We start from the raw sequence: 27,440 nt of genomic DNA, 5'->3' as shown, positions 1-27,440 counted from the left end.
AAGCAAAAGGGTGATGTTAGTTTATTTTTTTTATGTTTCCAATTGGACTATGCACCCAAATCTTTGAAATTTTTTTCACATGAATGTTCTAATAACAAACAAAATAACAGGCTTTCAAACTCTTAAAAAGACAATCTACAAGACATTCCAATTATGTGCTTTCTTTGTGGTTGCACACAGACACACATGAATGTTCTACTACCAAACAAATGTTTATGCTTCTTCATTGCAAATGTTGCTCATTAGCACATCTCATAGCTACTGGTCACATGTTGTCAGAGTTGCATTTGGTGAACGCACCCCATTAAAACGTTTAGTTACATTCAGTTCTTAAGGTTCCTTCTAACAATCATAGGATGCATAAACTTCCAATGGCCTTTTGGAATTGGAACAGAACTTTGTTTCCAACATCTATCTTGCTAGTTTGCATTTTCATTCTGATCACAACTATGAAGTTTACAACTTCATGGTCTCTGGAGACAGGATGCAGCCTTAAAATTCAACTTTCACATTTGTTGAATGATTCATGTTGTCAAGAGGGAGGAGAATGGCATGAGCTCCTTCACAGTAAGTGCTGTGGAGTAGCATTTGATGCTTACCTCTATGCACTGGGTCAGCGAGCAAATCAAATAGGGAAGGTTTACTTGGATTCCACTGAGCAAAGAAATTGTCTGTCTGGTATAAATAGTTTTGGTTGTGGAATTGAGAACCTAACAAGTGGTGCTGGTGGATGTTCTGACTTCTTGGTTGATGATGTTATGAATAAATTAGGAAATGAGCTTAGAATTTTAGAAGAAAATTGTCAACTTATGACTTTAGGGAATGAGTGGGAACAACAATCATGTCCTTCCTGCATTAGGGCATGGAAAAATATAGGAGGGGCAGATTCCAAAAACACCAAAATCAAAGGTGAAAAAATTGATTTTGATGTCTGTAGAATTGCTGTACTTGTGACATTGATAAGCAGCAAAATTGAAAATGAGATGTATGTTCACACAGTTCTGAGATGCCTTGGAGCATCACATATTTATATAGGTAAATATAAGCATATACTTTGGATTAGTTGTTGAGTATCTTATATGTAAGGCTACTTAGTCTAATTTGTTTGTGATCAATCTTCTTTTCTCTAGCAGAGAATGAAACCGCAGAAGTCAATCAACAAATGAAGACTAATAAAGGTGCTTAAATGTTATAATATTAATCATGTTTCCAAATATGCAGATTGTTGAGTGCTCTTCTCTTCTTGACCATCAACGCCTTTATGTTGAATTAGGTATGTGGATTCTGATTGGAGCAACCATAGGGGTTATAGTGATAGTAGTTATCACTGTATACATATTTTTTCATAGATATTTCAGATCTGCCCCACCAAAAAACGAAGGTAAGACTTTCAAACTCATATTAGATAGCATCATAGTTAAAGGGTATTATATGCTTATGCAATCCTTTTTTCACAGTAACATTTGGAGACATGTTAAAGAAAACTGCTTGTCCAAGAGTTTCTATCAAGGAAGTGTATGCTGCCACTAAACATCTGAATGAAATGAATATCATTGGGGAAGGAAGTGCAGGTGAGATTCTTTTTCTCTCTTTGTTGAAAGCCGGTGGTGAGAAATTTTGGTTTAATATATTAATTAAAATTTTATCATCAATTGTATAATCTATACATAAAATATTCAAATAGTTTCTGTTGAGATATATAGTCCCACATTGGTTGTATGTGCAACTAATGCAGAGTTTATAAGGTCTTGGGTACTCCCACCCTTTGAGCTAGCTTTTGGGGTAGTGTATCCTAAGGTTCTTTACATGGTATCAAAGCCTCGCCTCCCCCCACTTTCTTTTGTGGCGTTTCTTAGCACAGGTAGGCTGGGCCTGTTGCATTGTCCACTCTTCAAGCCCAATGGGCTCTCGTGTGAGGGGGCGTGTTGAGATATATAGTCCCACATTGGTTGTATGTGCAACTAATGTAGAGTTTATAAGGTCTTGGGCACTCCCACCTTTTGAGCTAGCTTTTGGGGTGGTGTATCCCAAGGTTCTTTACATGGTATCAGAGCCTCGCCGCCTCCCACTTTCTTATGTGGCGTTTCTTAGCACAGGTAGGCTGAGCCTGTTGCATTGAGTGCAGAGAAAGCCTCTCGTAGAGGGTTTGCGTCCACGTGCAAAACCCTTGGAGACAAGGGCAGATGGGTCAATTGAAGAGGGAGCAGATACTGTAGGCTCCATAGCAGTCTTAGGTGGAATGCGAAGCAACGTAGACCAATCACAGTCCAGCGATGGAACAGTAGTAGAGCCCAAGATCTGATCCCGGTTGACAGAGTATTCCGAGGGCAAACCATAAAGAGCCATGAGCATGAAGAACGTGCTGCGTTGCTCAAGTTCTTTAGCAGGATCTGCAGCAGGCGGCAACAGTTCATTGAAATCATGAAGGAGGCCCTGAACTTTTCCCAAGTAAGCAGACATAGAGACATCAAGTTGTTGAGCAGCAATAGTAGTGATCAAATTTTGACAAACGCCATAGAGTCGCTGAGCGTCATTGGTATAAAGTGACTTGGCCTGACGCCAAACAGACTCACAAGTGACGTGAGCACGAAAAATCTGCTTCAAGGACGAGTGAATGGTAGACTTGATGATGCTACATAACTGAGCATCAACCTTTTTCCAATGAGGGCATACATCTACCGAGATGGACTCAGCCTTAGTAATGAGATGGTCAGTGCAGTCCTGTCCATCAAGCCAAAGTCGGAGATCAGAAGCCCAAGAATCATAATTGGAGCCATCCAACTTGTCGACGTGCAGCGGAACATTAACATAATTAGAAAAAACAGGCGGGTCAGCCTTTTGAGAACCCTTGGATGCATCGTGGGGTGAGAAATCAGCCATGGGTCACCTGAAACCAAAAAGAACAGCAACAAAAAAGCAAAGAGACACCTGTGAACAGTAACCAACAAGGGAAAGGACACCGTAGGAAACCGGAACGATGTCAAAACCACAAATCGAGGACAGATCCAGGGACGCAAGTCACGACGAGATGGACGGTGGTGGTAGGACCGGAAGAAACAGCCTCACGCGCCTCCACGCGCGGCTGCAAAATAACTGGACGCAGCCCCTTCGTGACGCGCGTGAGAGCGCGTGGAGAAGGATCTTCGAACGGGTCCAAGACAGACAAGACCGCCGTGTCTGGACGATCAGAACCGTGTATGGTTCGCCGGAAAATTCGTCAGAGACGGCGGTTCCGGACAGCGGCAGTGATCAGAGAGGTCCTTTGACGATGTATGGACGCCGGAAACTGACAGATATGATTGTCTCCGAAAAAAAAAAAAATTTACTCAGCGGACAGTGGTCCACCGAAAAAAAAAAAACGCGGATTAGGATTCCTCTTGTTAGGCTCTAGATACCATGTAAAGAACCTTGGGATACACCACTCCAAAAGCTAGGCTGGGCCTGTTGCATTGTCCACTCTTCAAGCCCAATGGGCTCTCGTGTGAGGGGGCGTGTTGAGATATATAGTCTCTCATTGGTTGTATGTGCAACTAATGTAGAGTTTATAAGGTCTTGGGCACTCCCACCCTTTGAGCTAGCTTTTGGGATGGTGTATCCTAAGGTTGGTTCTTTACAGTTTCTATCGTTTCAACAACTTAAGCTACAGGCATTAGATAAGTGTTCTAGAGTCAAAATCTTGGCTCTTCTCCTTACCAAATCAATTGAAAATATCAACTTATTTACTTAAATTGTCAAAGTTTGATTAATTCTGTACACATAAAGTGATCTTAAATCTGGACTTATCTTTTAGGTAAGGTCTATAAAGGCAAAATGACAAGTAATCAGCATGTTGCAGTAAAGCACATAATCAATGATGATGGAAATATGGATACTTTTGTGAGAGAAGTTACAAGTTTATCTCATGTCAGACACCCAAATCTTGTTGCTTTGCTGGGTTACTGTGTTAAGGGAGATGAATGTTTTCTTGTCTATGAACTATGTCCCAATGGGAGTCTCTCTGAGTGGCTATTTGGTAATTATAATTTATCCCTTGTTGTGGTATGATAGTTTGAATTTGTTTTCTCTTCTATCTATGATCTTTGAAGATTTGACAAGTGAATACATCAGGCAAGAACAAAGTGCTGTCATGGATACAGAGGCTAGAAATTGCAATTGATAGTGCTCGAGGTCTTTGGTTTCTACACACATATCCAGGAGGCTGCATAGTTCACCGTGATATCAAGGTATATCATAATAAACATCTCACACATTCTAATTTGCAGTTTTTCTTTGCAACATGACATGTTGCAGATTTACTATTATTAAATCTTAAGATACAACTTAAGAGAAGGTTCTACGTTTATACATTTAAAACCCAATGAATCCTGTTCAACTAACCATAAATGCAATGATAAGGTCAAGTCTCACACTAAGGACTTATGATCACATGCAATTGGTAATTTCTTTCAAGATCTCTGTCCTCATTATATAACCTTTGAAATAGTGACTGGATTTTGTTTCTATATTTTTTTTCTTTCTCATTTTCCAATTCTAAAGGTTTTGCTTTTAGTACAGTAGGAATGGGAAAAAGAAAAAAGAAAAAGAAGAAGCAAAGAAACTAGTGCTAAGAAATTGTAACTCAAATGCTCACCTTTGTGCAACTCTTAGATGATAGTGGAGTTTAATAGAATGACATACATTTCTCATGCAGCCAACAAATATTCTTCTTGGGTCTAAATTTGAGGCAAAGCTATCAGATTTTGGACTGTCTAAAGTTATTGAGGTGGGTGAAACGTATGTTAGCTCAGAAGTGAGAGGAACTTTTGGATATGTTGATCCTGAGTACCAAAGCAACCACCATGTGAATTCATCTGGTGATGTTTACAGCTTTGGCATGGTACTTCTACAAATACTCTCGGGAAAAAGGGTATTAAATTTGAAACTGAGGAAACCAATGTCACTGAATAAAATGGTCAGAAACCATAAGTCTTAAATCTCTTACTTTTGTTTCATTCATTTTTTTTTTATTTTGACCCCTTGTGCCAATTTTGTATGATATACTTCATTTCTTAGGCAAAAGTACTCACCAGAGGTGGCAGCATAACAGAATTTGCTGATCCTAAACTTCAAGGGGAGTACTCAGAGGAAGCATTTGATTTTACACTTCAGTTGGCTCTATCATGCACAGCCCTTAACCAACAACGTCCATCCATGGAGCAGGTTGTCAAAAGACTAGAAGAGGCCTTATTAATTTCAAAAGGGAGGATGGTTTCTACTACAGAAACTCCAGCAGACAATAAATCTATTCCATAGAGGAGTAATTTTTATAATTGGAGTTTTGGAAATTGGTTAACAATTTTTTTAAAGTATTTGTCATGAGAAATTTATTTCTTTGTACATGATTTATAATGGAATTTTGTTTTGAGATTCTGTGATCACTTGAAACTCTTTCTGTTACATAATAAAAATAAATGTTTCAATTTCTTGAGATGTTTAAAAAGGATGGCATCCGTAGAAGTTATTGTTTACTTATGCATTCTGGATGATTCCCATTTAAGGTCCATTACTTTAGAGTGAAAGCTAAAATGTAGGCCCTTTATTTTGGTACAAAAATCTAGGCCTATTTAATCTCCAATGTTTTGCAAACTTAGTCAAGTACAATTCAGCTATGCCTTAGGGAACATCAATACTTAGGTGTTGGAAAACTACAGCCATGTTGGATTCTTCAAAGAAGTGACAGCAGCTTTAACTTGAAGGTAGCTGCTAAGGCTGTAGATTCCCCTTACTCTCCCTTGTCCACTCATCTTAAACCCACCAAAAGGTATTGCTGCATCAAAGACATCATAGCAGTTGATCCATACTGTTCCAACTCTCAATGCACGCATCAAGGTGTTAGCAGTGTCCATACTCTGAGTAAAAACTCCAGCAGCAAGGCCATAGGATGTTGCATTGGCCCTTCGTATAACCTCCTCTAGATCCCTATGATTTGTTTCAAACACAAACAAAGAATAACTAGGATTTAAGAAGAGGAACTATTGAAGAATGTACAAACATGATGCCATTTTGACTAGTGATTCACAGCATGCTTACTTGAATTTCAAGATAGATTGTACCGGACCAAAGATCTCATCTTTTGCTATCAACATGTTGTCCTATGATAACAAACAACAAAGAAATCATTTTGGTTATTTGATTCTGTTTTATAATTATGTTGCTACTTGTCCAGAAATAGAAATATTATTGGAGGTACAATGCCTGAACATCTGAGAAAACAGTGGGTTGGATGTAGTAGCCTTTAGAGCCAATTCTTTGACCACCAGATTCTAGTGTAGCACCACTTTCAATGCCTGATCTTATGTATTTCAGGATCTTCTCGAATTGTACAGAATCAATCTGAAACATATACAACCATCAATGCCATCACCCTTTTAGATGCTACTTACTTAACATTTATCTAAACATTAGTTTAAAAGAAATGAGAAGAATTCTGTTTGCATGAATGAACAATTGCAAAACGATAGGTTCCTCTACTTATTGAAAACAAAGTTTTTGAAAAACTTGGATGCTATTCTTATTTGGAACAAGGGTTCTCCTTGACTTGAGGTTTATTGGAAAAGAGAAGATAGGAGATAGTCATAGATATCTACCTGAGGACCTTGCTCAACCCCAGTTTTAAAAGGGTCTCCAACTACACGTTTAAGGGCTCGAGCTTTTGCCTTTTCCACAAATTCAGCATATATGCTTTCGTGAACAAATGTGCGAGAACCAGCACAACAACATTGTCCCTGTAGAGCAAAAAACAAAAGAGCTTCAACCATATTGAATAACTATGCCATAAATAAAAATCTTGAAAATGCATTGTTCTCATAATGAATAACAAAAACTCAGATTATCAAACCTGATTAAAGAATAAAGCAGTGTGTGCAGCCTCAACAGCAGCATCAACATCAGCATCCTTGCACACAATGAAAGGAGATTTTCCACCTAGCTCTAGAGTTACTGGCTTCAGATTGCTTTGTGCAGACAACCCTAGTACAATCTTCCCGGTTGTACTTGATCCTGTGAAAGCAAGCTACAAAAAAAACAACCAATTTTTAGTTTTCAATTAGTTACTAGGCCATATAGGCATAAATTAAGAACTTAAAAGTTAATGCATATATGCATTGGAGTTATATCAACAGATCAAAACAACTTTCAAGTAGACAGAATCATGAAAATGAACCATATATTTTGTGATGTCTCATGGGAATTTTTCAAAGAAATCTTTTGAAGTACCTTGTCAACATCCATATGGCTACACAAAGCTGCACCAGCAGTAGGACCAAAGCCAGAGATAATATTTAGAACACCAGGAGGAAGTCCTGCCTGTTAAATCAATTCCATCAATGAGGACTATCACAAATGTATAGACACATACAAAACTGTTGAGATATATAAAACCATTAATGTAGCCTCACCCAACAACTTAAGCTTTTGGATTGAATTGGTTCTTTATATGGTATCAGAGCCTGTTCGATCCTCATCGCCCCCCACTTTCTTTCTAGTGAAATTTCTTTCTTCGCACAGATAGGTGGGCCTGTGCATTGTCCACCCTTCAAGCCCAATGAGCTCTCGTGTGAGGGGGCGTGTTGAGATATATAAAACCATTAATGTAGCCTCACCCAACAGCTTAAGCTTTTGGGTTGAATTGGTTCTTTACAAGAACCACAATCTCTTTGCTTAAAATCAATTTTGATATTACAAGTCTAGGTTCATTTCAAACTGCACCAAAAAATTTCCTAGAGGTTCAGATAATAACCGTGACAATAATAACATTGAAGACTTGTTCACATTCTCTCTGCTGGAAGAGTTAACCTTTTTTTAAAGCTAAGATCAGGTTATTGATCTAGTATTGGTAACAAATGTGTGGTAACATTTTTCTATTTTATTTTAACTAAGATTCTCACAAAACTGAAACCCAAGCCAGTATGCACATACATGGAAACATATATAAGTGTTTGTGGTAAACCTACCTCAAGAAATAGCTTTGACACATAAAGGGCAGAAAGAGGTGTCTGCTCTGCAGTTTTCAGTACAACTGTATTACCACATGCCAATGCAGGTGCAACCTTCCATGAATAAATAAGAAGTGGGAAATTCCAAGGAACAATTTGCCCTGCTACACCAATAGGTTCATGCAACGTTTGTACATGGTGTGGTCCATCAGCTGGAACTGTTAGACCATGAATTTTATCAGCCCAACCTGAAAGAAAACAAAAGGGAAAGCCAAAGAATGTAAAAACTTGCTATACAATACTATAACATCATGGATTAGGAGCTCAAAGATAATGTAATTACCCGCATAATATCGAAACACACGTACCACCATAGGTATCTCAATGTTTGCAGCCTGTTCATAAGTCTTCCCACTATCCCAAGTTTCAATTGCTGCAACTTCATCTTTGTGTTTTTCCAATAAATCAGCAAAGCGAAAAATTACACGTGATCTTTCCTAGAGGATATCATCAAAACATAGGTTAAAATTTTAGTATATGAAAAACATGTAGCATCTTGTACCCTCCAAAAAAAAATTTGCTAATCAAAAGAATGCATGTTAAGAAATTTAAAGAAGAAAAATGGATTTGACAATGTTTTACTACATAAGCTGACATCCTTGGCCATGGTCCCTCATCAAAAGCCTTGCGAGCAGCATGCACAGCACGATTTACATCTTCACTGTCACCTTCAGCAACGTTGGCAATTATATCTCCTGTCCTAGGATCAAAGGTTGGAAAAGTTTTCCCTAACAAGGGTGAAATTTTTAAATTAAGTTTATGTTTCATAGAATTTTTTTAAGCATTCGTTCATATGAATAAAACAACAATTATTTAAGATATTAACCAGAAGCTGCATCAACAAATTTTCCATCAATCAGAAGCTGACTATGATCAATTTGCATAATTGGTATGATAGGATCCACATCAGCAGCGGCAGCAGAAGCATCAATTCCACTTATACTTCTATGCCAGCGACAATATAGGCCTGAAAATTTAGTCAATAGCCATCCAATTTTTTAGAAAATCAAATTTAATAATGTATCTCCTATAGTTCTATGATATAACATAATGATATGTTCATGCAATTCATGTGACCCTTCTATAGATTTGTTTGTTAAGAAAGTATAGATTTGTGTTTATGACAGCATATCAAGTGAGAGCAATGCCGAGACAGAAATTTCTTTGGAGAGGGAACAAAGGGTCAATATACAATCAGATTCCAAAGACTCCAAATGTTTAGAGAGATATAATATAAAATCATTGAAGACCCATAAATTTGAGTTTTTAGGTGATATGGTTGCTTTACATGGTATCAGAGCCACCAAAGTGACCACGGGATCACAAGTTTGATTTTCACTGTCCCCACTTTCTAATGGAATTAAATCATCAAAGGTAGAACAAAAAACATGGACCTATGCAATATATACGCTTTAAGCTCAATACAAAGGGTTGAAGGTTCAATATAAATTCGGGAGGGGGAGTGTGAGAGAGATATAATATAAATCCATTAAAGGCCCATCACTTATTAACTTGAGCTTTAAGGTGAGATGGCTACTTAACACCAAAGTTTTCTGCATAAAGAATAATAAGATAAAAATTTGGAAGGCTCAGCTTGAAAGAGCCAACTTATATTAAATTTCATTTTATGTGTGAATGAGACCTAATACAAAAGGTTGTATGAGATTGAGGGGGTGATCGTCCTCCCTAGCCCATCCTTGGTTCCACAAATGAGTGAGAGTATGCCTCACAAAGTGAGAAGAGCATCATCATGCATGTGTGGTCATTATAAACATAAAATGTAAATTCAAAACCTCACTTCAAGTTTAGAAGAGTATGAAGATTTTCGTTTTACTTAAGTAGATATGCTCAAATACACATTATAAAGGGAGAGATAGTGCTATTACCTAAACAATGTTTAGAAGCTGAGACATACCGCAGAGAGGAAAGAATTCGATTAGCCATGACCTGCATAAATGTTCTCAAAGATTTCAAGTCTTTTTTTTTTTCAAATGCAGCCTTCAGTTGAATTCTCACCACACTTCTTTTAAGAGTTTTAAGTGTTACCAACAAAGCAGAAAGGAAGAGAAGGTGGAGAGCAACGAGTAGTTGGTACTTGGTACTAGTTAGTCATCATTTTGCTTGTACATGCAATCGAGTGTATAGTGTCTTAAGTGACTTACGGATGACACTATTTCTCATGAGTGAGACAGCAAACAAGTTGAAAGAGTCACATTCTATAGATAGAAACAATGATAGCCGCCATAATAGGGAATATGGAACATCAAATTGCATGTATATGTATATGATATCAAGCATAATTGACACCCACTTGGCTTTCTGAACTGACTAAAATGATCACTCACCAATTATTGTTGGGTAAGAACATGTTTGGTAAAAAATTTGGAGAAGTAATTAATTATTTAATTTTATTGTTTTTTCTTTTATAAAAAAACCAATTCAACCCAAAAGCTTAAGCTGTTGGGTGAGGGACTCTTTAATGGTTTATATTATACACTAACACGCCCCCTCACAAAGAGCCCATTGGTCTTGAAAGGTGCATCAGACGCAGCCTATCTGTGCTAAGAAATTCCACAAAGAAAATGAAAGGTGGCGAGGATCGAACTCGGGATACGAGGCTCTGATACCATGTAAAGAACTAATTCAACACAAAAGCTTAATAGAAACCATTAAAAAGGCCCTCATCCAATACCTTAAGGTTTTAGGTTAAAGTGATTCTTTACATGATATGATATCAAAGCCTCTGTGACTAAGTGGTCACGAATTCGATTCATCACTGCCCTCCACTTTCTAGTGGAATTAAAATAAACACAAGGTAAACAAAATTGGGCCTGTGTAATATCCACGCTTCAAACCCAAAGGACTCTTACGTGAGGAGATGTGTTAGAGAATATTATAAACCATTAAAAAGACACTCACTCAATACCTTGAGGTTTTGGGTTGAAATGGTTCATTACATAGAATCAGAGCTTCAGAGGCAATAAGGTCACGAATTCGATCCTCACCGCTCCCTACTTATGGAATTAAAGGTAAAAACCAAAAAAAAATTTGGGCCTATGTTTTATCCGTGTTTCAAGTCCAAAGGGCTCTTACGTGAAGAGATGTATTAGAAAATAATAGAAACCATTAAAAAGAATCATCAGGTCCGTTTACATGAACTTATAAAATGACGTTTGGTAGAAGAATTTTTTTTATCGGAAAAAATAATTTTCGGGAATATGGTGAGAAATTTTTTTCCCGAATAAGTTACTAAAAAGTGTTTGGTGGGCTAAATTTTTTCCAAAAATATTGGGTTAATTTTACTGATTTTATTGATAATTTTCGCACCGCTTGGGAATTTTCAATGACATTTCTTTGTACAAAAGCAAATGATGGGAATTTTTTTTTCCCATCTTACTTTTACTTTTCCTCCTTACAAACATGGACAAATAATTTTTCCCACCTCATTTTCTTTGAAAAAAAATTTCACCTCCTACCAAACACCCCCTAAAAAAGAACTTTTGTGACTTCTTTTTTTAAAATGACTCTTTCTAAAGATGAAATATATAAAAAATACTTTTAAATAAAAAGGCTATTGAATGTTAAAATTAATAAGCACTTTTTATATATAAAATTACTAAAAAAGATGTGTCATAATAGTTGTGGTAATGGGGTGGTCGGGTGGAGTAATTGGAGCGGGCTTGAGATAAAATTGGATTTTCAAAAAAATATTTAACTTTTAATTTTTAGAAGCAAAGAATCTTAACTTAAAAAAAATATCATTTAACTTTTTTTTGTTGTTGTAAATTCTCCTTTTTTTAAAAGATGCTATACAAACGTATAAAATTACTCAAAAGAATTTTTTTGAAAAAAAAAAACTTTTCTAAAAAAAAAATCTATCCAAACACACATATAAATATTTTATTATTATTTTCTTAGGCCACCTTCCGTTATTCTTGGCCAGTATAAAGCCTTGTCAGTTGGGCCTTTCTTCGTCATTGTACAATACAATGGTTCATGTTGTTCTTTAGAATGTTGCACTTGGTTCTGAAGCATTATACTTAATTGGCCAATTATTTGAAGAATATAAATTCTTTCAATAATGCAAGCAAAAATTCATGCACAAAATTACCTGCAGCTAAGCAATGATGGGTCCTCGAGCTTGAAAATTCTAGGAAAAAGTGTTTCAGATTCAGCCAAATTTTTTTTTAAAGGTAGAAGGGTTGCAAGAAGCTTTTCTCTAAGCCAGCAGCTTTTAATGGATCCTCACAAGAAGTTGATTTAAACAAAAAAAAAAAAAAATAGATTAGAGGAGATATGTCATCATGCAAGATTAAGGAAGAACACCAATTTCATTGAGCAATTTAAAACAAAATTTCGTATTGCCTACCAAAGAAGGAAAACTGAGAATCAAATCCAAATTGGAAGCAGTTGACTTAATGTGTAGTATTTTAGTTTTTAAACCAATAATCATTGATTCAAGTGATATAGAGTTTGCACGTAGTATAGACAATTTCACCAGAGTTTGCCGAAAGAAAATAGTATTGGAAGAGTCGCCTCTAATATAAATTCAAAAATACTCGAATTGAATTAAATTAGTTTAGATAAAAAAAAAATATTTGTTACCAATATACTAAGAAAAAAATTCTATTACCCAAGAGTTGTTAATCCATTGGTGATCCAGTTAGATTGAGTTCGATTCTTAAAAAGGGAGAAGAGACTCCAACTCGAAACAAGATTAGTCGAGTTCACAAGAACTCCAAACAATAGTTGCTATATAAAAAAAAAATAGAAAAATAGGGAAAAATTCAAAAATTTCTATGACTGTGGTATTGCTTTGAATCAGTTACATCTCTATACTTTTGTTTTAATCACTTAATCCCCTATCGTCTTTTTCTTCCATACTCCTCCCACTGTCAGAAACTTGATAAATATGCATACTTTATCCTTCTTAGATGAAGAAAATAAAGTGATTAAAAAAAGTAAGATCAAATGTTATGAAAACTTAGAATACTTAATAAAAGACTAATTAGAGGGTGTTTGGTAGGAGATTTCTTTTAGGATGACTGGAAAAGTTGATATGAGTTTACTAGTTGACCATGTTTGGTAGGAGATTTTAAAAAATTTGCCCATCATTCAATTTGCATAACAATCTTAGTTTGTGTGTAAAATTGAAAAAGTTTGTCGTTTCAGAATACTATCCATAAGGTGGTATTCTCATTACCCCATCAAACCAAAAAGTAAGAAAAAAAATAATGGACACAAATATCCCTTCTCAAAAAATGTGCCAAAAGAAAGTTGTAGAGAGAGAATCTTATTTATATTTAGTCAAGGGTTAATTTGATAATTTCATCCCATTTTTCATCAATATTTTATCTTCAACCAAATATAGACTCAGAAAATTTAACCCAATTTTTTCGGTATTATTTCGACCTACCAAACAACTTTTTTTTTTTTAACTTTCTTACCAATCTCACTTTTTCACCATATTCCTAGTAATTTATTTTTTTGGTAAAAAAAAACTTTCTTCTCTACCAAACGCTCTTTAAAGAAAAAAAATCAAATGTATCTACATAAAAAAATAGAATAAGAACAAAAAATAGAAGAAAAATAAGAACAAATATGTTTAAAATCACAATAGTGATATAAAAGACTAAAATTAAAGAAAAATAAAATAAAACATAAATGAAAAAAAATACACTAAAGACAAAAAAAAATAGAAGAAAAAATTAAGATAAAAAAATAATACAAAAAAAATCATAAATATGAATTTTCAATATATTTGATTTTTTTTTTCCGTTTGTGTCCTTGTCTATTTTATTCTTTTTATTTATATATCTTTGGACTTTTTTATATCTCTATTTTATTCTTTATCTTTTTTTTAAAAATTATTTTATGAAAATCTTTAGTAAATGGGATGGCACAAGGCTAAAAAAAATCAGAATAAAATAGACCAAAAAGTGAAAAAATAAAAAATAGAAAAAAACCAAATATATATAAATAAAAAAGAATTAAATAGAACAAAAAAATATAAAAAATAAAAAATATAACCAAATATATTAGAAACTCATAACTGTGATTTCTTTTTATTTTATTTTTTTATCTTAATTTTATCTTTTATTTTTTGCCTTCAGTATTTTTTTTTCACTTAGAATAATTTTATTTTTTTAATTTTAGTCTTTTCTGTGACTGTTGTGATTTTTAAATATTTGGCTTTATTTTTTCATCTATTTTTTTGTCCTTATTCGTTACTTTTGACTTTTTTTCTACTATTTCTTTTAATCTTTTATTAAGTGTTCTAAATTTTCACAATATTTGGTCTTTTTTTTTTTCTAAGAAAGGTTATATATATATATATATATATATATATATATATATATATATATATATATATATATATATAATTAAGTTCCTAACAATATTAAGGAGAGATGTGGACCAAAAAAACTACGGAAGGTTAAGTGTTTAATATATATATATATATATATATATATCAGAAAAATGTTTCTGCACTTATAAGTTATAAGTTATCTGTATTTACTTCCAAAATGATGTCGTCTTGGGATTGAAAAATTAAAATATTATAATTATAAAGACTATAGTAACCCTGAAATAAATTAAAACTACAAAAATACCATAATTTCTGTCGCAAAACGATATCGTATTGGACTTACTGTAAATAATTATCTGAAGTAATTATAGAAAAACGAACCCTATATATATATATATGTGTGTGTGTGTTATATATAAAAGGGTAAGTAATTCAAAGCAATATCATAGAAAGGTTTTTGAACTTTTCCATAAAAATTATTTACTTTATGAATTTACATTCTCAGCAAAAAAAATCAAAAATAGAAGGACATCGTACATCAAAATAAAGACATTGTCTTCTTTTGCTGCATTTTGCACTTTGCAGAGTGCATCATAACCTCAATTGCAGATTTGAATTTAATAGGTAGCACCACCACCAGGTTGTCAAATTCTGCACATAGCAAAAGCCCATGTGTTCGAACTGAGACTCCACTCTCTAAATTGTTGAGCACGTTAAAGTGTTTTACAATGGACCAGACCATGACAGGTTTTGCATGTCTACCCTATAAAATAGCCTAAATGTCACGGGGTTAAGTTTTTGGTAGAAACGTTTCTTCTTTTAAGGGATATAATTTTGTGTCATTTTAGATTTCAACCGTCGATTTTAATTAATTAATGAATATAATTTATTACGAATTATTAATTAATCAATAAATTTAAGTTTGACCTAATAAATTATAATCGTTAATATATAAAAATCAATAATTAAGATCTAAAATAATATAAAGTACAAATGTTTTTCCTAAGTTTTTCTCATATAAATAATGAAAGAGAAAAGTATTTCTTCAATCACCGGAGATAAAGTTATCTCCAGTGAGTTTAAAATGACGTCATTTTATGATTATAAGATTAAAAAATTATAATGATAAAAACTAATATAATCCTATAATATATTATAATTAAAAAAATATCTTGTTTTTCAACCAAAATAATATCATTTTGAGCAGGGAGAAATACTTTACACGTAATGAAATATGAAGAATAACGTACCCTCCTCTCTTTACAATGTAGATCACGCGGCAGTATAAAAGTCGCGAGGATCAAAGCATATATTTAACACTAGTCTTACATTCATAATAATTATATATGACTTCAAAAATGTGTATTGTGATGCCTCAATTAATGATATTTTATAAGTGTTGGCATTATTGATTTTTAAATTTAAAAGAAATTCTTATATAACATAGACTTTGTCAATAAAAACTGCCACGTTATTTTTTTTTACCATTTTTTTAACATAAAAGTTTGGATTAGAAGAAGACACATTCCTTGCAAAATCATCTTATTTTAATTAAATTTTAATTTTATAAATAAATAAATATTTAATGAAATCCAATTTATTTAAATTTTGAAAATTCTATTAATAATTATTGATAGAAACTTTTATTTATAAAAAAAGGAACTATTACCTTCATTATTAATTATTGATTCTATCTTGCGTATATTTCACATTAACTTTCATCTCTAATAAATTAAAATCATCAAATATAATATATATATATATATATATATATATATATATATATATAGAGGGCAGGATCCTTTGACACCGGTGTCAAATTTGAAGTTTGACACCTCAGCTGAGAGTCGTTAGATCAAAAAGATCAACGGTGTCACATACTTGCAAATCAGAGTCGTTGATCTTTTTTGATCTAACGGCTCTCAGATGAGGTGTCAAACTTTAAATTTGACACCGGTGTCAAAGGATCCTGCCTCATATATATATATATATATATATATATATATATATATATATATATGGGTTTGATGTTTGTCATTTTAAATGACATAAGTTATGTCATTTTAGGAGAGAGATAGACACATAAAAATAGAAATCACGAGAGAGAGAAAATGAGTGGTTTTTTTAATTTAATATTTTAAATAATTTTTTTTCTGTGTCTGTCTCTCTATTAAAAGGACAGAGTGTTATGTCATTCAAAATGTACACGCATATAATGACTTGGGGAACACACTTTCAGGTACAAAATTGTATTGTGGCGGTTATAAACCATGAATGTACATGTATTGCATAAATCTTGGTTTAGGGTACCCGAAACTTGTGTTCTTCATTTAACTCTCTTATGAGCACCTGTTCTGAATTTCATTGGACATTTTAGACCCGTTGGACTGTGATTAGACACAAATTGAAAACAAGAATGTAAAATAACCATGTTCCTTCATTTGGTAAACAAGAAAAATGACATAATTACGTAATCGGTTCTCAACATGATGGGAACATTAAATAGTTCAGCTCATAACCATAATATTACATACACTACAAATGTCAAATATGAAGACCGAAGTCAATTACATAACAACACACACTACAAACGTAAAGTAAAAAACATAAACCCTAAATCTAATCCTCCTCCTCCTCGGACGCCGTATCCTCGTCATCCTCGTCTGACACATCAGTCCCCTGTCCTGCAACATCCTCAACCTGCTATTTTCCTCTTCCAAGCTCTAGACGAGCAAGCCTATCTTTAACACCCTTGAACCGTCCCTGTATATGTCTAAATCTTTCATTCCCTTTCTGCACGTGACTCTTCCTCCATTTTTTGTGTTTCAGCGCCATTTTTCCTATTTTCTTCAGCGTGGCGTTTATGCCCTTCATGACATCACGCAATGAAAACCAACCCTCAGGCTCAGCTATCTCCTGCTGGTCACCCTCATCATCATCGTCATCATCATCCTCCACCTCGGGGTCAACCATGTCTACAACTGGAGCAACATCAGGAACCTCAACATCAGCCGCACCTGTGAACTGCCACACTCCTGTTTGGGGGTTCTTTGTCATCTTGCACTGCTCCAGTAGACGTTTTCCAAACTTATGATTATACCCTGTGGTCTTCTTCAAGGTCACATTACCCATGGGAACACCAAAATGCTCCAATATCCTCTGAACAAGACAAGCAAATGGAAGTGCACCCTTGTGTTTGGCCTTATACATCATCCAACAGATGTAGTGCCTCCAGTTCACCGAAGTACCATGTCGGATAGCCCACATGATGGGAATGTCATGCTCCAACACCCTGGAATGATTGAACGCTCGCGGAAACAGAATATGGGTGATGACATAGTGTAGTATGCGGGACTCCACAGTAAGCAACCCCACCGTATAGGCAATGTGTTGCCCACGGACTCTTCTCTGCTCCTGCACGACATCACCTCGTGTATATCCTGGAAGTATGGTCCCGCTGTCTGCGTCATATTCCACAGTCTGCGCAGAATCAAAGTCATACCCCAGTAACTCCAACCATACCGGAGCCGTCATGATGATCTCCACCCCGCAGACCCTAGACCTCAACTCACCCTGTACGTAGCTGAGGTTATGGTAGAAGGCCCGTACATGCAGCTCAGAATATGAACACGACAGTTCAGCCAAGGTCCTAAAATGTGATTCCTCCAACCACCTCACAATGTTAAAACCTTCTTGTTCAAAAAAGGCTGTGTCAAGTGATTTGGCCCCACATATCGGTCGGTTAACAAAGTCACGGACAAATGATTCATGAACCACGGGGTCATTCTCGAACAAGTATCCGAATGGAAGGTCGACAGCAGCGGGCTCTTCCTCTTGTGGCCTTGACGAAGACGGACGGTCTTGTCGTAGCTTCTGTCGTCTCTCATTTCCAGTGCTAGACGATCTTCTACGGCCAGCCATGGGAACAACTGTACCTACAATGCAAGTGGAAACCATATCAATGAACAATAACAATATCAAAAAATTTAAAATTCAATATAAAAAACAAAACCTAATCCTAAAATAAAACAGAAAACAGAAACCCTAACCCTAATCAAAAAACAGAAACCCTAACCCTAACCCTAGCACATCACAAAAAACCATTCCTAGCCCCTAACATAAAAACATCAACCCTAACACTACAACCCAAACAAAACAGCAACATAAACCCTAACCCTAACCCTATCCCTAACCCTAACCCTAAGCCTAAGCCTAAGGTACCACATCAACCCTAACCCTCACCCTCACAACAAACTTAACACCCTACCCCTAACCTAAATCCACAAAACCGCAAACAGAAATCAAATGCATGGAGAAAACAAAAAAAAAAACCTAAACTTAAAACCAAATGCAAGTCAGAATACGTTACCTAAATGTCGATTTCGCAAGTCTGAACCAAGGATGCTTCAATCGCACCTTCAAGGGTTGAGATTCAGACTTGGTTGGAGAGAGGGGACGGAATTGAGCGATTTAGTCGATTAGGGTTTGAAAATAACCCCCTTTGCGAAATGGGGGGTTTTTTAAAAAATCTGATCTGCGACATTTAGTCGACTAAATAATGTGCTTAGTCGACTAAAAGTGCAAAGAATGTAGTCGATTAAGGTGAGTATTTAGTCGACTAAAATTCGCGTTTCATGATTTCTGAGTTTTGCTCATTTAGTCGATTAAAAGTGAAACTTAATCGACTAAATGGGAGCAGGATGGTGGATAGTTCTGGGGGAGGGGCAAATTGATTATTAATTATTTAATAAGGGGCAAAATAGTCAAAAAGCCTAACTTGTATCTAAAATAATTTCAAAATACGATTATTAAATAATATACGGACACATTAGTGTGTTTGATTTTGTGAAGTTTTAAGCTTTCATACAAAAACTTGTCTCTTGACTTTTGTCTAAATAGTGATTTTGGAATGTAAACCAGAAAAATTGCTGGAAGAAAAATAAAATAATTAAGAGATCTTTCCACAATTGTTTATCGACATTTTAAATCACAATAGTCGGTTCGATCTGAGGACTATCAGCCGGCAGACGGCTGAATGATCATACTATATACAATTATACGCAACTCATACAATCAGTTGCACTAAATTGATGCACAACATAGCTACAACGTGACAACCTCAGGTGGATTGCACCAAAGTTGATGCGCAAGCATAACTAGTTAGGTATTAATTTGAGCTTAACTCACCAAAGTTTTTCATGTGGCAGTACAAGTTATCGTTTGCATGATATAAGGATATACTAGCTGCTACGGGCCAAGTTTTTGTGAGTTGATTCTAAATTAATGTACAACTAGTTGCGTGTCAATTTGGACGCAACTCGCCAGAGATTGCTATGTGGCAGTTTCGCTCAAATTGATGTGTAATTGGTTTGGTATCAATTTGAGCGTAGCTAATTGCATTAATTGCGTAAAATATTTGAAAATAACATTATTTCTGCTATTTATTATTTAAATTACAATTTTTAATTTTTTTTATCTACATTAAGCAATTTAGAATATAAAAAAAAAGCAAATAAACACATTTAGTGTCAAAAATCGACATAGTATGGAGAACGAAATTAATATTTCGAACTTGTATAGCATAATAAATATGTGAAATAGTTTTAATTTGAAAATAGAAAAACAACTTATCACTTTCACTGATCTAGACACACAGTTTGTGGACTCTCCTTCCATAGCAATTATAGAAAACAATATTTCATTGAATAAATCATTGGATTCTGACCTTGCATACACATATATATACATAAATTATATATGTAAAGATATTGATAGAAGTGTCATAACAAACCCGGATTTTTAGGACTCTCTTGATCTGAGTGAGATACCATAACATGAAAAAAAATGTTGGCTTAGTCAGCTTATCGTTGTTGACTGTAGTTTGAGATGATAATGCATCATCTTTGCACCATTAAAGATTCTCAATGAGATTCTTAATCAGTATGATGATGATAATGTCAAATGCTATGTCTATGTCTAATTTAGTGGCATCATGTACCCTTTCTGGCCTCCAAAATGGCTCTGTAGGACCCATTAGTTTGTGACCACATCAACCACTCGCAATTAGTGTTCAAGATTTGACCATGTGCCTTTCCCTTCTCCACCTGTAACGTTTCACCAATTTGTAATTTTCTCAAACTATGCATCCCCCAAACAAATTTATAGGTGAAATGCGATCAAATTGGATCTATCATATATATATATATATATATATATATATATATATATATATATATATAGGTAGGATCTTTTGACACCGGTGTCAAATTTGAAATTTGACACCTCATCCGAGAACCGTTGAATCAAAAAAATCAATGATGTCACATGCTTACAAATCAGAGTCGTTGATTTTTTTTATCTAACGACTATTAGATGAGGTGTCAAACTTCAAATTTGACACCGGTGTCAAAAGATCCTACCTCATATATATATTATATTCTTAATTTAAGAAATAATTAATATCAACTTTTTACCATGTAGGTAGATATTTTAATGATTTCTTGTGTCCCTTAAAATATGATATACCAAATAATTATTTCTTATAATTCCTTTTTCATTATTAATATTTCCGAAAATCTTAAGAATTTTTATATTCGAATTAATAATAATACAAAAATAAAATTTTATAAAGTGTAATACACAGCTAGAAAAAAGAGTGATAAGTTTTGAAGGAAGAAAGATTGCCTTATTGTAAGATTTAGGTAAAATTTTTAATTTATAATTATGCCTTCTTTTTCATACTTATTTTATCTATTTCTCTTCAACGTCATTATATCATAGTCTCAACTGACTTTTATCATTTCTCTTTCTTTTTATTAGTGGGTGAGATTATGATCTAACGATATTAGAGATAAGTAGATAAACTAGACATAAAAAAATAGACATATTATTATATCCTATAAAGTAAATATATCAAATTTTAATATGTAAATAGTTAATTAAGTATAAATAATGAAAATTTTAACTAAATTAATGAATATCATTTAAAATAATTAAAATCTAAAGTAATCGCGAAAGGTTATAATTAAATAAATAGGAGTATAAATAGCTAAACTCCATTTGTATTCGGTAGTAACATTGTTAAGTAACAAATTAAACTAAAGTGTTAACCTTTTGCTTTTCTTCTTTTGCGTTAGACAATATCCCACCATACACCCTGCTTCTAGTTTCTGCTTTATATAAACAAAATTGAAAAGTAGGAGAAAAAGGGGTTAGATTTTTGAAGAAAAAGCCAAAAAAAGAAAAAGGGGATTTGCTTCTTTTTAAAGCACAATAATTGGGATTTGATAGGAGGAGGTAACCAAGTTGATCATAGATATTCCAAAAACTTGAGAGACCATGGACATCCACAAGATTAGCACATAAAGAGAAAGTGGTCACCTGAATATGAAAGCATGCCATAGAAGGCCCATCTGTAATTGTAATGTGTACAAAATTTCTTGGCATTTTTCTAGCAATATAGCCACCTGTCTCAATTCTTTCCACATTCACAAGTTACCCTCTCATATAAGAGTTAATGCCCTTTAATTTCCCTAATGTCACTTTCACTTATCTTGCACTTTATAATATAGCAGAGAGGCCTGACTTTTCTTATCTCATCTTCAAAGTCTCTTATAATTTATAATTAACTCCCTTTTACTATAACATTGAAAGAACAGACCAAGCATTAATGGATCTATATAGGGTGTTTGATAGAGGAAAATTTTTTTAATAAAAAAATATAATTACTAGAAATATGGTGAAAAAATGAATTTGGTAAAAAAAAGTTATAAAAAAAGTTCTTTGGTAGGCCAAAATTTTATCGGGAAAATTAGGTTAGATTTTCTGAGTTTATATCTAGTTAAAGGTAAAATATTAATGGAAAAATGAGATAAAATTACTAAACTAACCATTGACTAAATACAAAGAAGACTCTAGCTCTCTGTATAAAAAAAGAAGATTCTCTCTCTTCAACTTTCTTTGACATGTTTTTTTAGAAAGAATATTTGTGTCTATTGCTTTTTTTCTACTTTTTAGGTTGATGGAATAATGGAATGACAATTTTTTTTTTAATTTTACACATAAACTAAGATTACTATGCAATCTGAATGATGGACAAATTTTTTAAAATCTCTTACCAAACATGATCAATTAAAAAACTCATCTCAACTTTTCCAGTGATGCTAAAAGAAAGTTTCTATCCAACACTCCCTAATAGTATTTTAATTGGAGTTGGTGCAAGAATGGTAGTGGGTTTTTTTTATAATCTTTCTTAATATTATATTAATGTGATGATAGGTTAGAGACATGCTTAAAATACATAAAAAAATTGGATTCTAATTCTACATATAGGACCTAAGGTCTATTACTCCATTAGACCCTTGTTGTAATTTGTAAAGAATATATCAAGATTAGTTTATGAGCCAGTAACTAACAAAGGATTGAGACAAAAAAAAGGCCCTATAAGGGTTTGTAGTTGTGCTGTTCCATCACACTCACGTAGCTTTCTTCACAAATTGCTTGCGGGATTTGGGTGGGGGGTTAAACTTCTCGAGGCTTCTTACGAATCAATGTGAAAATGATTTGTGCTCTATGTAATATGTTTTATGCGTGCTGAATTTAAATAATATGTTTTACGTGTGCTGAATTTAAATTCTTTATTCTACATGCTTCGCTCAATGATTGTTAAAATCTCCTTCAATGAAAGCTAAACCATTTTTGGTAAATTAAAGTTGCACAAATCATTACAATTTATACTTACAACTTACAAAATTTTAAAAAATTTATCATGTAGAACAATAAATTCTCCGACTAGGATTTTGGATGTTTTCGAGGGAAAAAAAATCTTTGTATTATAATTATATAAAACGGTATCAAATATTCACATTGATGGTTTATATTTCTTTGACCCAACCAAACATCCTCTAATAAGATAATGTTAATGAATCTAACATATAATAAAATTCATACAATTAATGGTATAATCCAACTACAACAATCATCTTCTGTTATTCATGTAGCATCCAAAACTTGCCATTCTTTCACTTATCAAAGATAACGGTGAAAAGGAGTAACAGAAGAGTTTGACATCATCATCCAAAACAAACTCTATGTCATTTAGTAGAACTTTGAGAATACGAAGTCTACTACTTTTTGTTTTTGGGTAGAGTAATGAGGTCTGCTAATTATTAAAACAGTAAATATGTATTTGACTAATACTTGTTTTAAAATGGAAAAAAGCACAACTCTGCATGTAACTTTTCAAATGAGTGTTTGGGATAACCTCCGCACTATAATGCATATTTACAATTATAATTATATGATATTAATGTTTCTCATGTTATATGAGATAAATTTATTTTTTACATATACATAAGAGTATGTGGGGTTCATATTTTTTTCTCTCTCTTCCCTTCCCTTCACATGGCCCTCGTACATTTTTAAATGTGTGTAGGAGATAAATATCCTACAACATGAGAAACATTAATCTCTACAATTATTTAATGCAAACTTACTCTAATGTGGACATGAAAATCACTGATATAAGTATACTAAAAGGGTTGCTTTTACCACCAAACACGTGAATTAACTGACACCATGTTATTCCAACTTAATCGGTAATCTTAAGTTCAAGTCGATTAATCGATAAACATGTTGATCTGGATAAATATTATACAAATACAAGGCCCAGAATTAAAGCTTTCACAATGAAGCAAAGCCTTAGTCCAAGAAGGCTGCAAGCTCCACAATATTAAAAGCACCATGACAGACAGGAAACTCCACAAACTGCTATAACAGCAAGCTCATGACAGCCATCAAGCTGCACAATATTAATGGCCTTATCTCATCAAGCTCCTCAACATTAAATATGGCAGCTCTAATACTTTTGCACCAAGACAAGCAAACTGCATTTTATCTCAGCCACCCATAAGAACCAATAGAGAGGAACCTTTGACTTCACCATTAAGAAAGGCACCCTCCAAGTTGCACATCTCTCCACTATAAATACATGTATCAACACTAAGGTACATCATTTTCTCCTACATAATTAAACCTGTTTGAACCATATCTGACTCGAGCGTCGAAGTGTCTTGCAGGTACACCCCCCATCGCGTTCCATAGAAGACCCATGGGTTAAAGCTGCTCCAAACTGCAAGATGCTCTGATCCAAGGAGGTTCCAGGCCTTTGTGTAGAGGAAGATCACATGATCGGCCCAGTTGTAAAAATCTATTCCGATCACATGTGAAGCAATTTTTTTTTTAAAAAAAGGATTGGTTTTTAGTGTCGGTTATTTTAGGCAATCATAAAAACAACCACTAAATCATATGTTTTCTCATAGTTTCCTGACTATCACATTACAGTCGTGAGAAGAGGCCATTGGCACATTTAACATATGGAAAGGAAAATATTTATCCTAATTGATTTAAAAATAAACCATTTTGTTAAAATAATGAGAAAAGACGCATATGTTGATATGCACATTTAAGTTATATATGCGATTATGCTCGATTTGGGCTTGCACGGGCTTTTGCACAAGTCATGCATCACCCCATGTTTTGATTTGTAGTGCATGACACATTGCAAGTGTGGATTGACTTTTGCACAATTCATGCATCATTTCATGTGCAATTTGAATGCACACACGTGTCTCATCACATAAGGGAATTAATTTAACAAAATATTTAATTTTTGAATCAACAAGGAAGAATGTTTCCCTTTTAATATTATTATGGTCAAAAGGCCATAAGATGTATGGAGTATTACCGGTTCAATCCAATTGAACTCTAAAAAATCAATTCAATCCAAAAATTTAAGTTGTCGAGTAAAGACCCATTAATATTTTTATATACTTTCCTAACAGGCCCGAGAAAGTGGAGGCGAGGTGAATCGAACTTATGATACCGAAACTCTGAAATCATGTAAAGAATTAATTTAACTCAAAAACTTATATTGTTGAGTGAAGACTCATAAATGATTTTATATACTTATATAAGATGAACAATATTAAAATTTTGGCGGGCAAGTATTTTTTTCAAAATTCGAATTAGTAAACTATTGCAATATCGAGAGGAACATTTTAAAGTCTGTGTCATTCCATCAGGGAAGTATCATATTCTTGTGGAACATGAACAACTCCGCTGAGTCATAACTTGGGGAATTGAAAAGTGCGACAAATTCTAGATGCAAAACTTCAGGGTTGCTCCAAAGTCTTCCTTTAGCCTAATTCCACTTAAAGATAAATAAATAACCTTTTTCTATTTAAGTATTATATCAAAAGCAGCAAGAATCTTTATGAATATAACTGGAAATTTGAGCTCGATCGAGGAATAAGGAAAAGATACATTTTATCGTCTATCTTTATACAATGTATGATGCAAATCGATAGAGGAATAAGGTGCAATCTAGCTTTATATCATTCTTTTTTTCTTTCTCTTTTTTTGGGTGTGGTTATATCATTCTATTCAGCACTGTAAAATGCAACATTCGATGTTTAGATTGTGCGAGGTGAATACAAATGACTCATTCTGATTTTGTATCTTATTAATTTTATAAAGAATATTTTGTAAAATTCTGATTTTTATTCTGTTGTTGAATAAAAATGACTCATATTTAGTTTTTTTTTTAGTTCAAATACAAAACAAAATTTTATCAATAATCAATTTTGTGATATATAATTATATATAATATGGAGTCTTAATGAAAAAAAAGAAGAAATTTTTTTCACTCATTTGATTTTAGGACACATTCCATTTTTTTACTTCAAAAATATTAACAGTACCGTTAGACTTAAATTCTTAAATCAATTTCTCATCATTACTTTTGTACATTACAATGTTTTAAAATTTTCTAAATCAATGAAGAAAAATAATATTATTTTTAATTAATAAAGAGATCATGGTTGTTACTGAAATTTAAATTCATTGAAGAAAATTTGATTATGTGTATTAAAAAAAGGGATTTATAATTCTTCTGTTGCAGCAAACTTACAAATCTTCTGCTACAGACACAATTTACAAATATGGCCAACAAACAATGGAAAAAGAAAGTTTAACACACGTGGGGTCCATTTTTTATTTTTATTTTATGCTAGAATACTGATCTGCTGTTACATAAGGGATATATTACTCTTAAAAAAGGTATATTGTTTAATATATTTTTATTCTATTTTCTAAATTTTTTTGTTATCATTATAGTAAAAATATAAATATTATTTTTTAATTAATTAAAGAAATATAATTTTATTACTTTAAAAATAATTTTTCAAACTTAATAAGGGAAATATTGGTTATATTTTCGTAAATATTTTTTCTCTTTTTATTGTTAATGTTTAAAATTATGGTCCTGGGATTTTATGGTATTGGTGTGTGTCATTAATTTTAGCATTTTGGAAGATTTAAAATTTGAGTAAACACCTTTTTTTGTCCCTGGCAATATCTATGAAATCTTTTTTAGTCCCTGGCAATAAAAAAGGACCAAATTGGTCCCTAACAGTATGTAAAAAGGGCCATGTTAGTGACGGAGGAGTTGACATAAGAACTAACGTGGCCCTTTTTTCATAATTTTAGGGACCAATTTGATCATTTTTTATTGTCAGGGACTAAAAAAGATTTCGTAAATATTGTCAGGGACCAAAAAAGGTGTTTACTCTTAAAAATTTAAAAAAAAAATAATATTTAGAATTAAAAAAATATATTTGACATATTAAAAAATATAATTTTGTGTTATTTTAAATAAAATAATAATAGAGAAAATAGAATATAAAAAATCAATAAATATGTACCAAAATACCGTCATTTTATTTAAAATGACAAAAAAAATTTCTAAACAAATCATCTAACATATTTTCAAGAATGAAATTTTTTTGACGAGATATGGAGAATTTATAAATTTTTTTGACGAGATATGGAGAATATTTATAAAATATTAAAAAGATAATATTACCTTAAACAAGGTTATATTAGAAAATATATACACACACATGGAAACTTAATTAACAAAAATATGGAATCTTAAGCGTTTCTCTTTTTTCGGAACGTATAAGATCTGTGGGATGAAATTCTGGATAGAAATGTCTTTCTATTTTTATTTTTTATTTTTTAATGACTAACACATGAAA

At 33.2% G+C, this 27,440-nt stretch overlaps 2 protein-coding genes across 2 annotated transcripts; one reads left to right on the top strand and one right to left on the bottom strand.

The window, feature by feature from the left end:
- Positions 1-449: 449 nt before the first annotated feature.
- On the top strand, positions 450-5,292 carry LOC133298468 (probable receptor-like protein kinase At5g18500). The gene is made up of 7 exons (XM_061497757.1): positions 450-998; positions 1,222-1,273; positions 1,458-1,571; positions 3,791-4,012; positions 4,108-4,223; positions 4,691-4,951; positions 5,053-5,292. Exons 1-7 carry the CDS (start codon positions 450-452, stop codon positions 5,290-5,292), a joined length of 1,554 nt encoding a protein of 517 aa, XP_061353741.1.
- A 322-nt stretch (positions 5,293-5,614) lies between these two features.
- LOC133298478 (benzaldehyde dehydrogenase, mitochondrial-like) lies at positions 5,615-10,027 on the bottom strand. The gene is made up of 11 exons (XM_061497771.1): positions 9,920-10,027; positions 8,860-9,000; positions 8,619-8,761; positions 8,317-8,470; positions 7,992-8,221; positions 7,255-7,344; positions 6,878-7,051; positions 6,627-6,764; positions 6,235-6,372; positions 6,070-6,131; positions 5,615-5,958 (listed from the first exon to the last, which is right to left on the bottom strand). Exons 1-11 carry the CDS (start codon positions 9,984-9,986, stop codon positions 5,685-5,687), a joined length of 1,611 nt encoding a protein of 536 aa, XP_061353755.1. The 5' UTR covers positions 9,987-10,027; the 3' UTR covers positions 5,615-5,684.
- Between the last annotated feature and the right edge of the window lie 17,413 nt (positions 10,028-27,440).

The sequence above is a fragment of the Gastrolobium bilobum genome, unplaced genomic scaffold (genome assembly GCF_033153095.1).
Source record: "Gastrolobium bilobum isolate Gb01-03AN ecotype WA unplaced genomic scaffold, APGP_CSIRO_Gbil_v1 utg18492, whole genome shotgun sequence".
In the NCBI taxonomy this organism is placed as follows: Eukaryota; Viridiplantae; Streptophyta; class Magnoliopsida; order Fabales; family Fabaceae; genus Gastrolobium; species Gastrolobium bilobum.
The sequence above is the reverse complement of the archived record's forward strand: the minus strand, read 5'-3'. Positions and strand labels throughout refer to the sequence as shown.

Coding starts and splice junctions, on each gene's coding strand:
- LOC133298468 (XM_061497757.1), top strand. CDS start 450: ATGAAGTTTACAACTTCATGGTCTCTGGAGACAGGATGCAGCCTTAAA. Junction 1,572..3,790: donor CATTGGGGAAGGAAGTGCAG/GTGAGATTCTTT, acceptor CTTATCTTTTAG/GTAAGGTCTATAAAGGCAAA. Junction 4,013..4,107: donor TCTCTCTGAGTGGCTATTTG/GTAATTATAATT, acceptor TGAATACATCAG/GCAAGAACAAAGTGCTGTCA.
- LOC133298478 (XM_061497771.1), bottom strand. CDS start 9,986: ATGCAGGTCATGGCTAATCGAATTCTTTCCTCTCTGCGGTATGTCTCA. Junction 8,222..8,316: donor TGTGTTTCGATATTATGCGG/GTAATTACATTA, acceptor GTTTTCTTTCAG/GTTGGGCTGATAAAATTCAT. Junction 6,765..6,877: donor CTGCTTTATTCTTTAATCAG/GTTTGATAATCT, acceptor TTTGCTCTACAG/GGACAATGTTGTTGTGCTGG.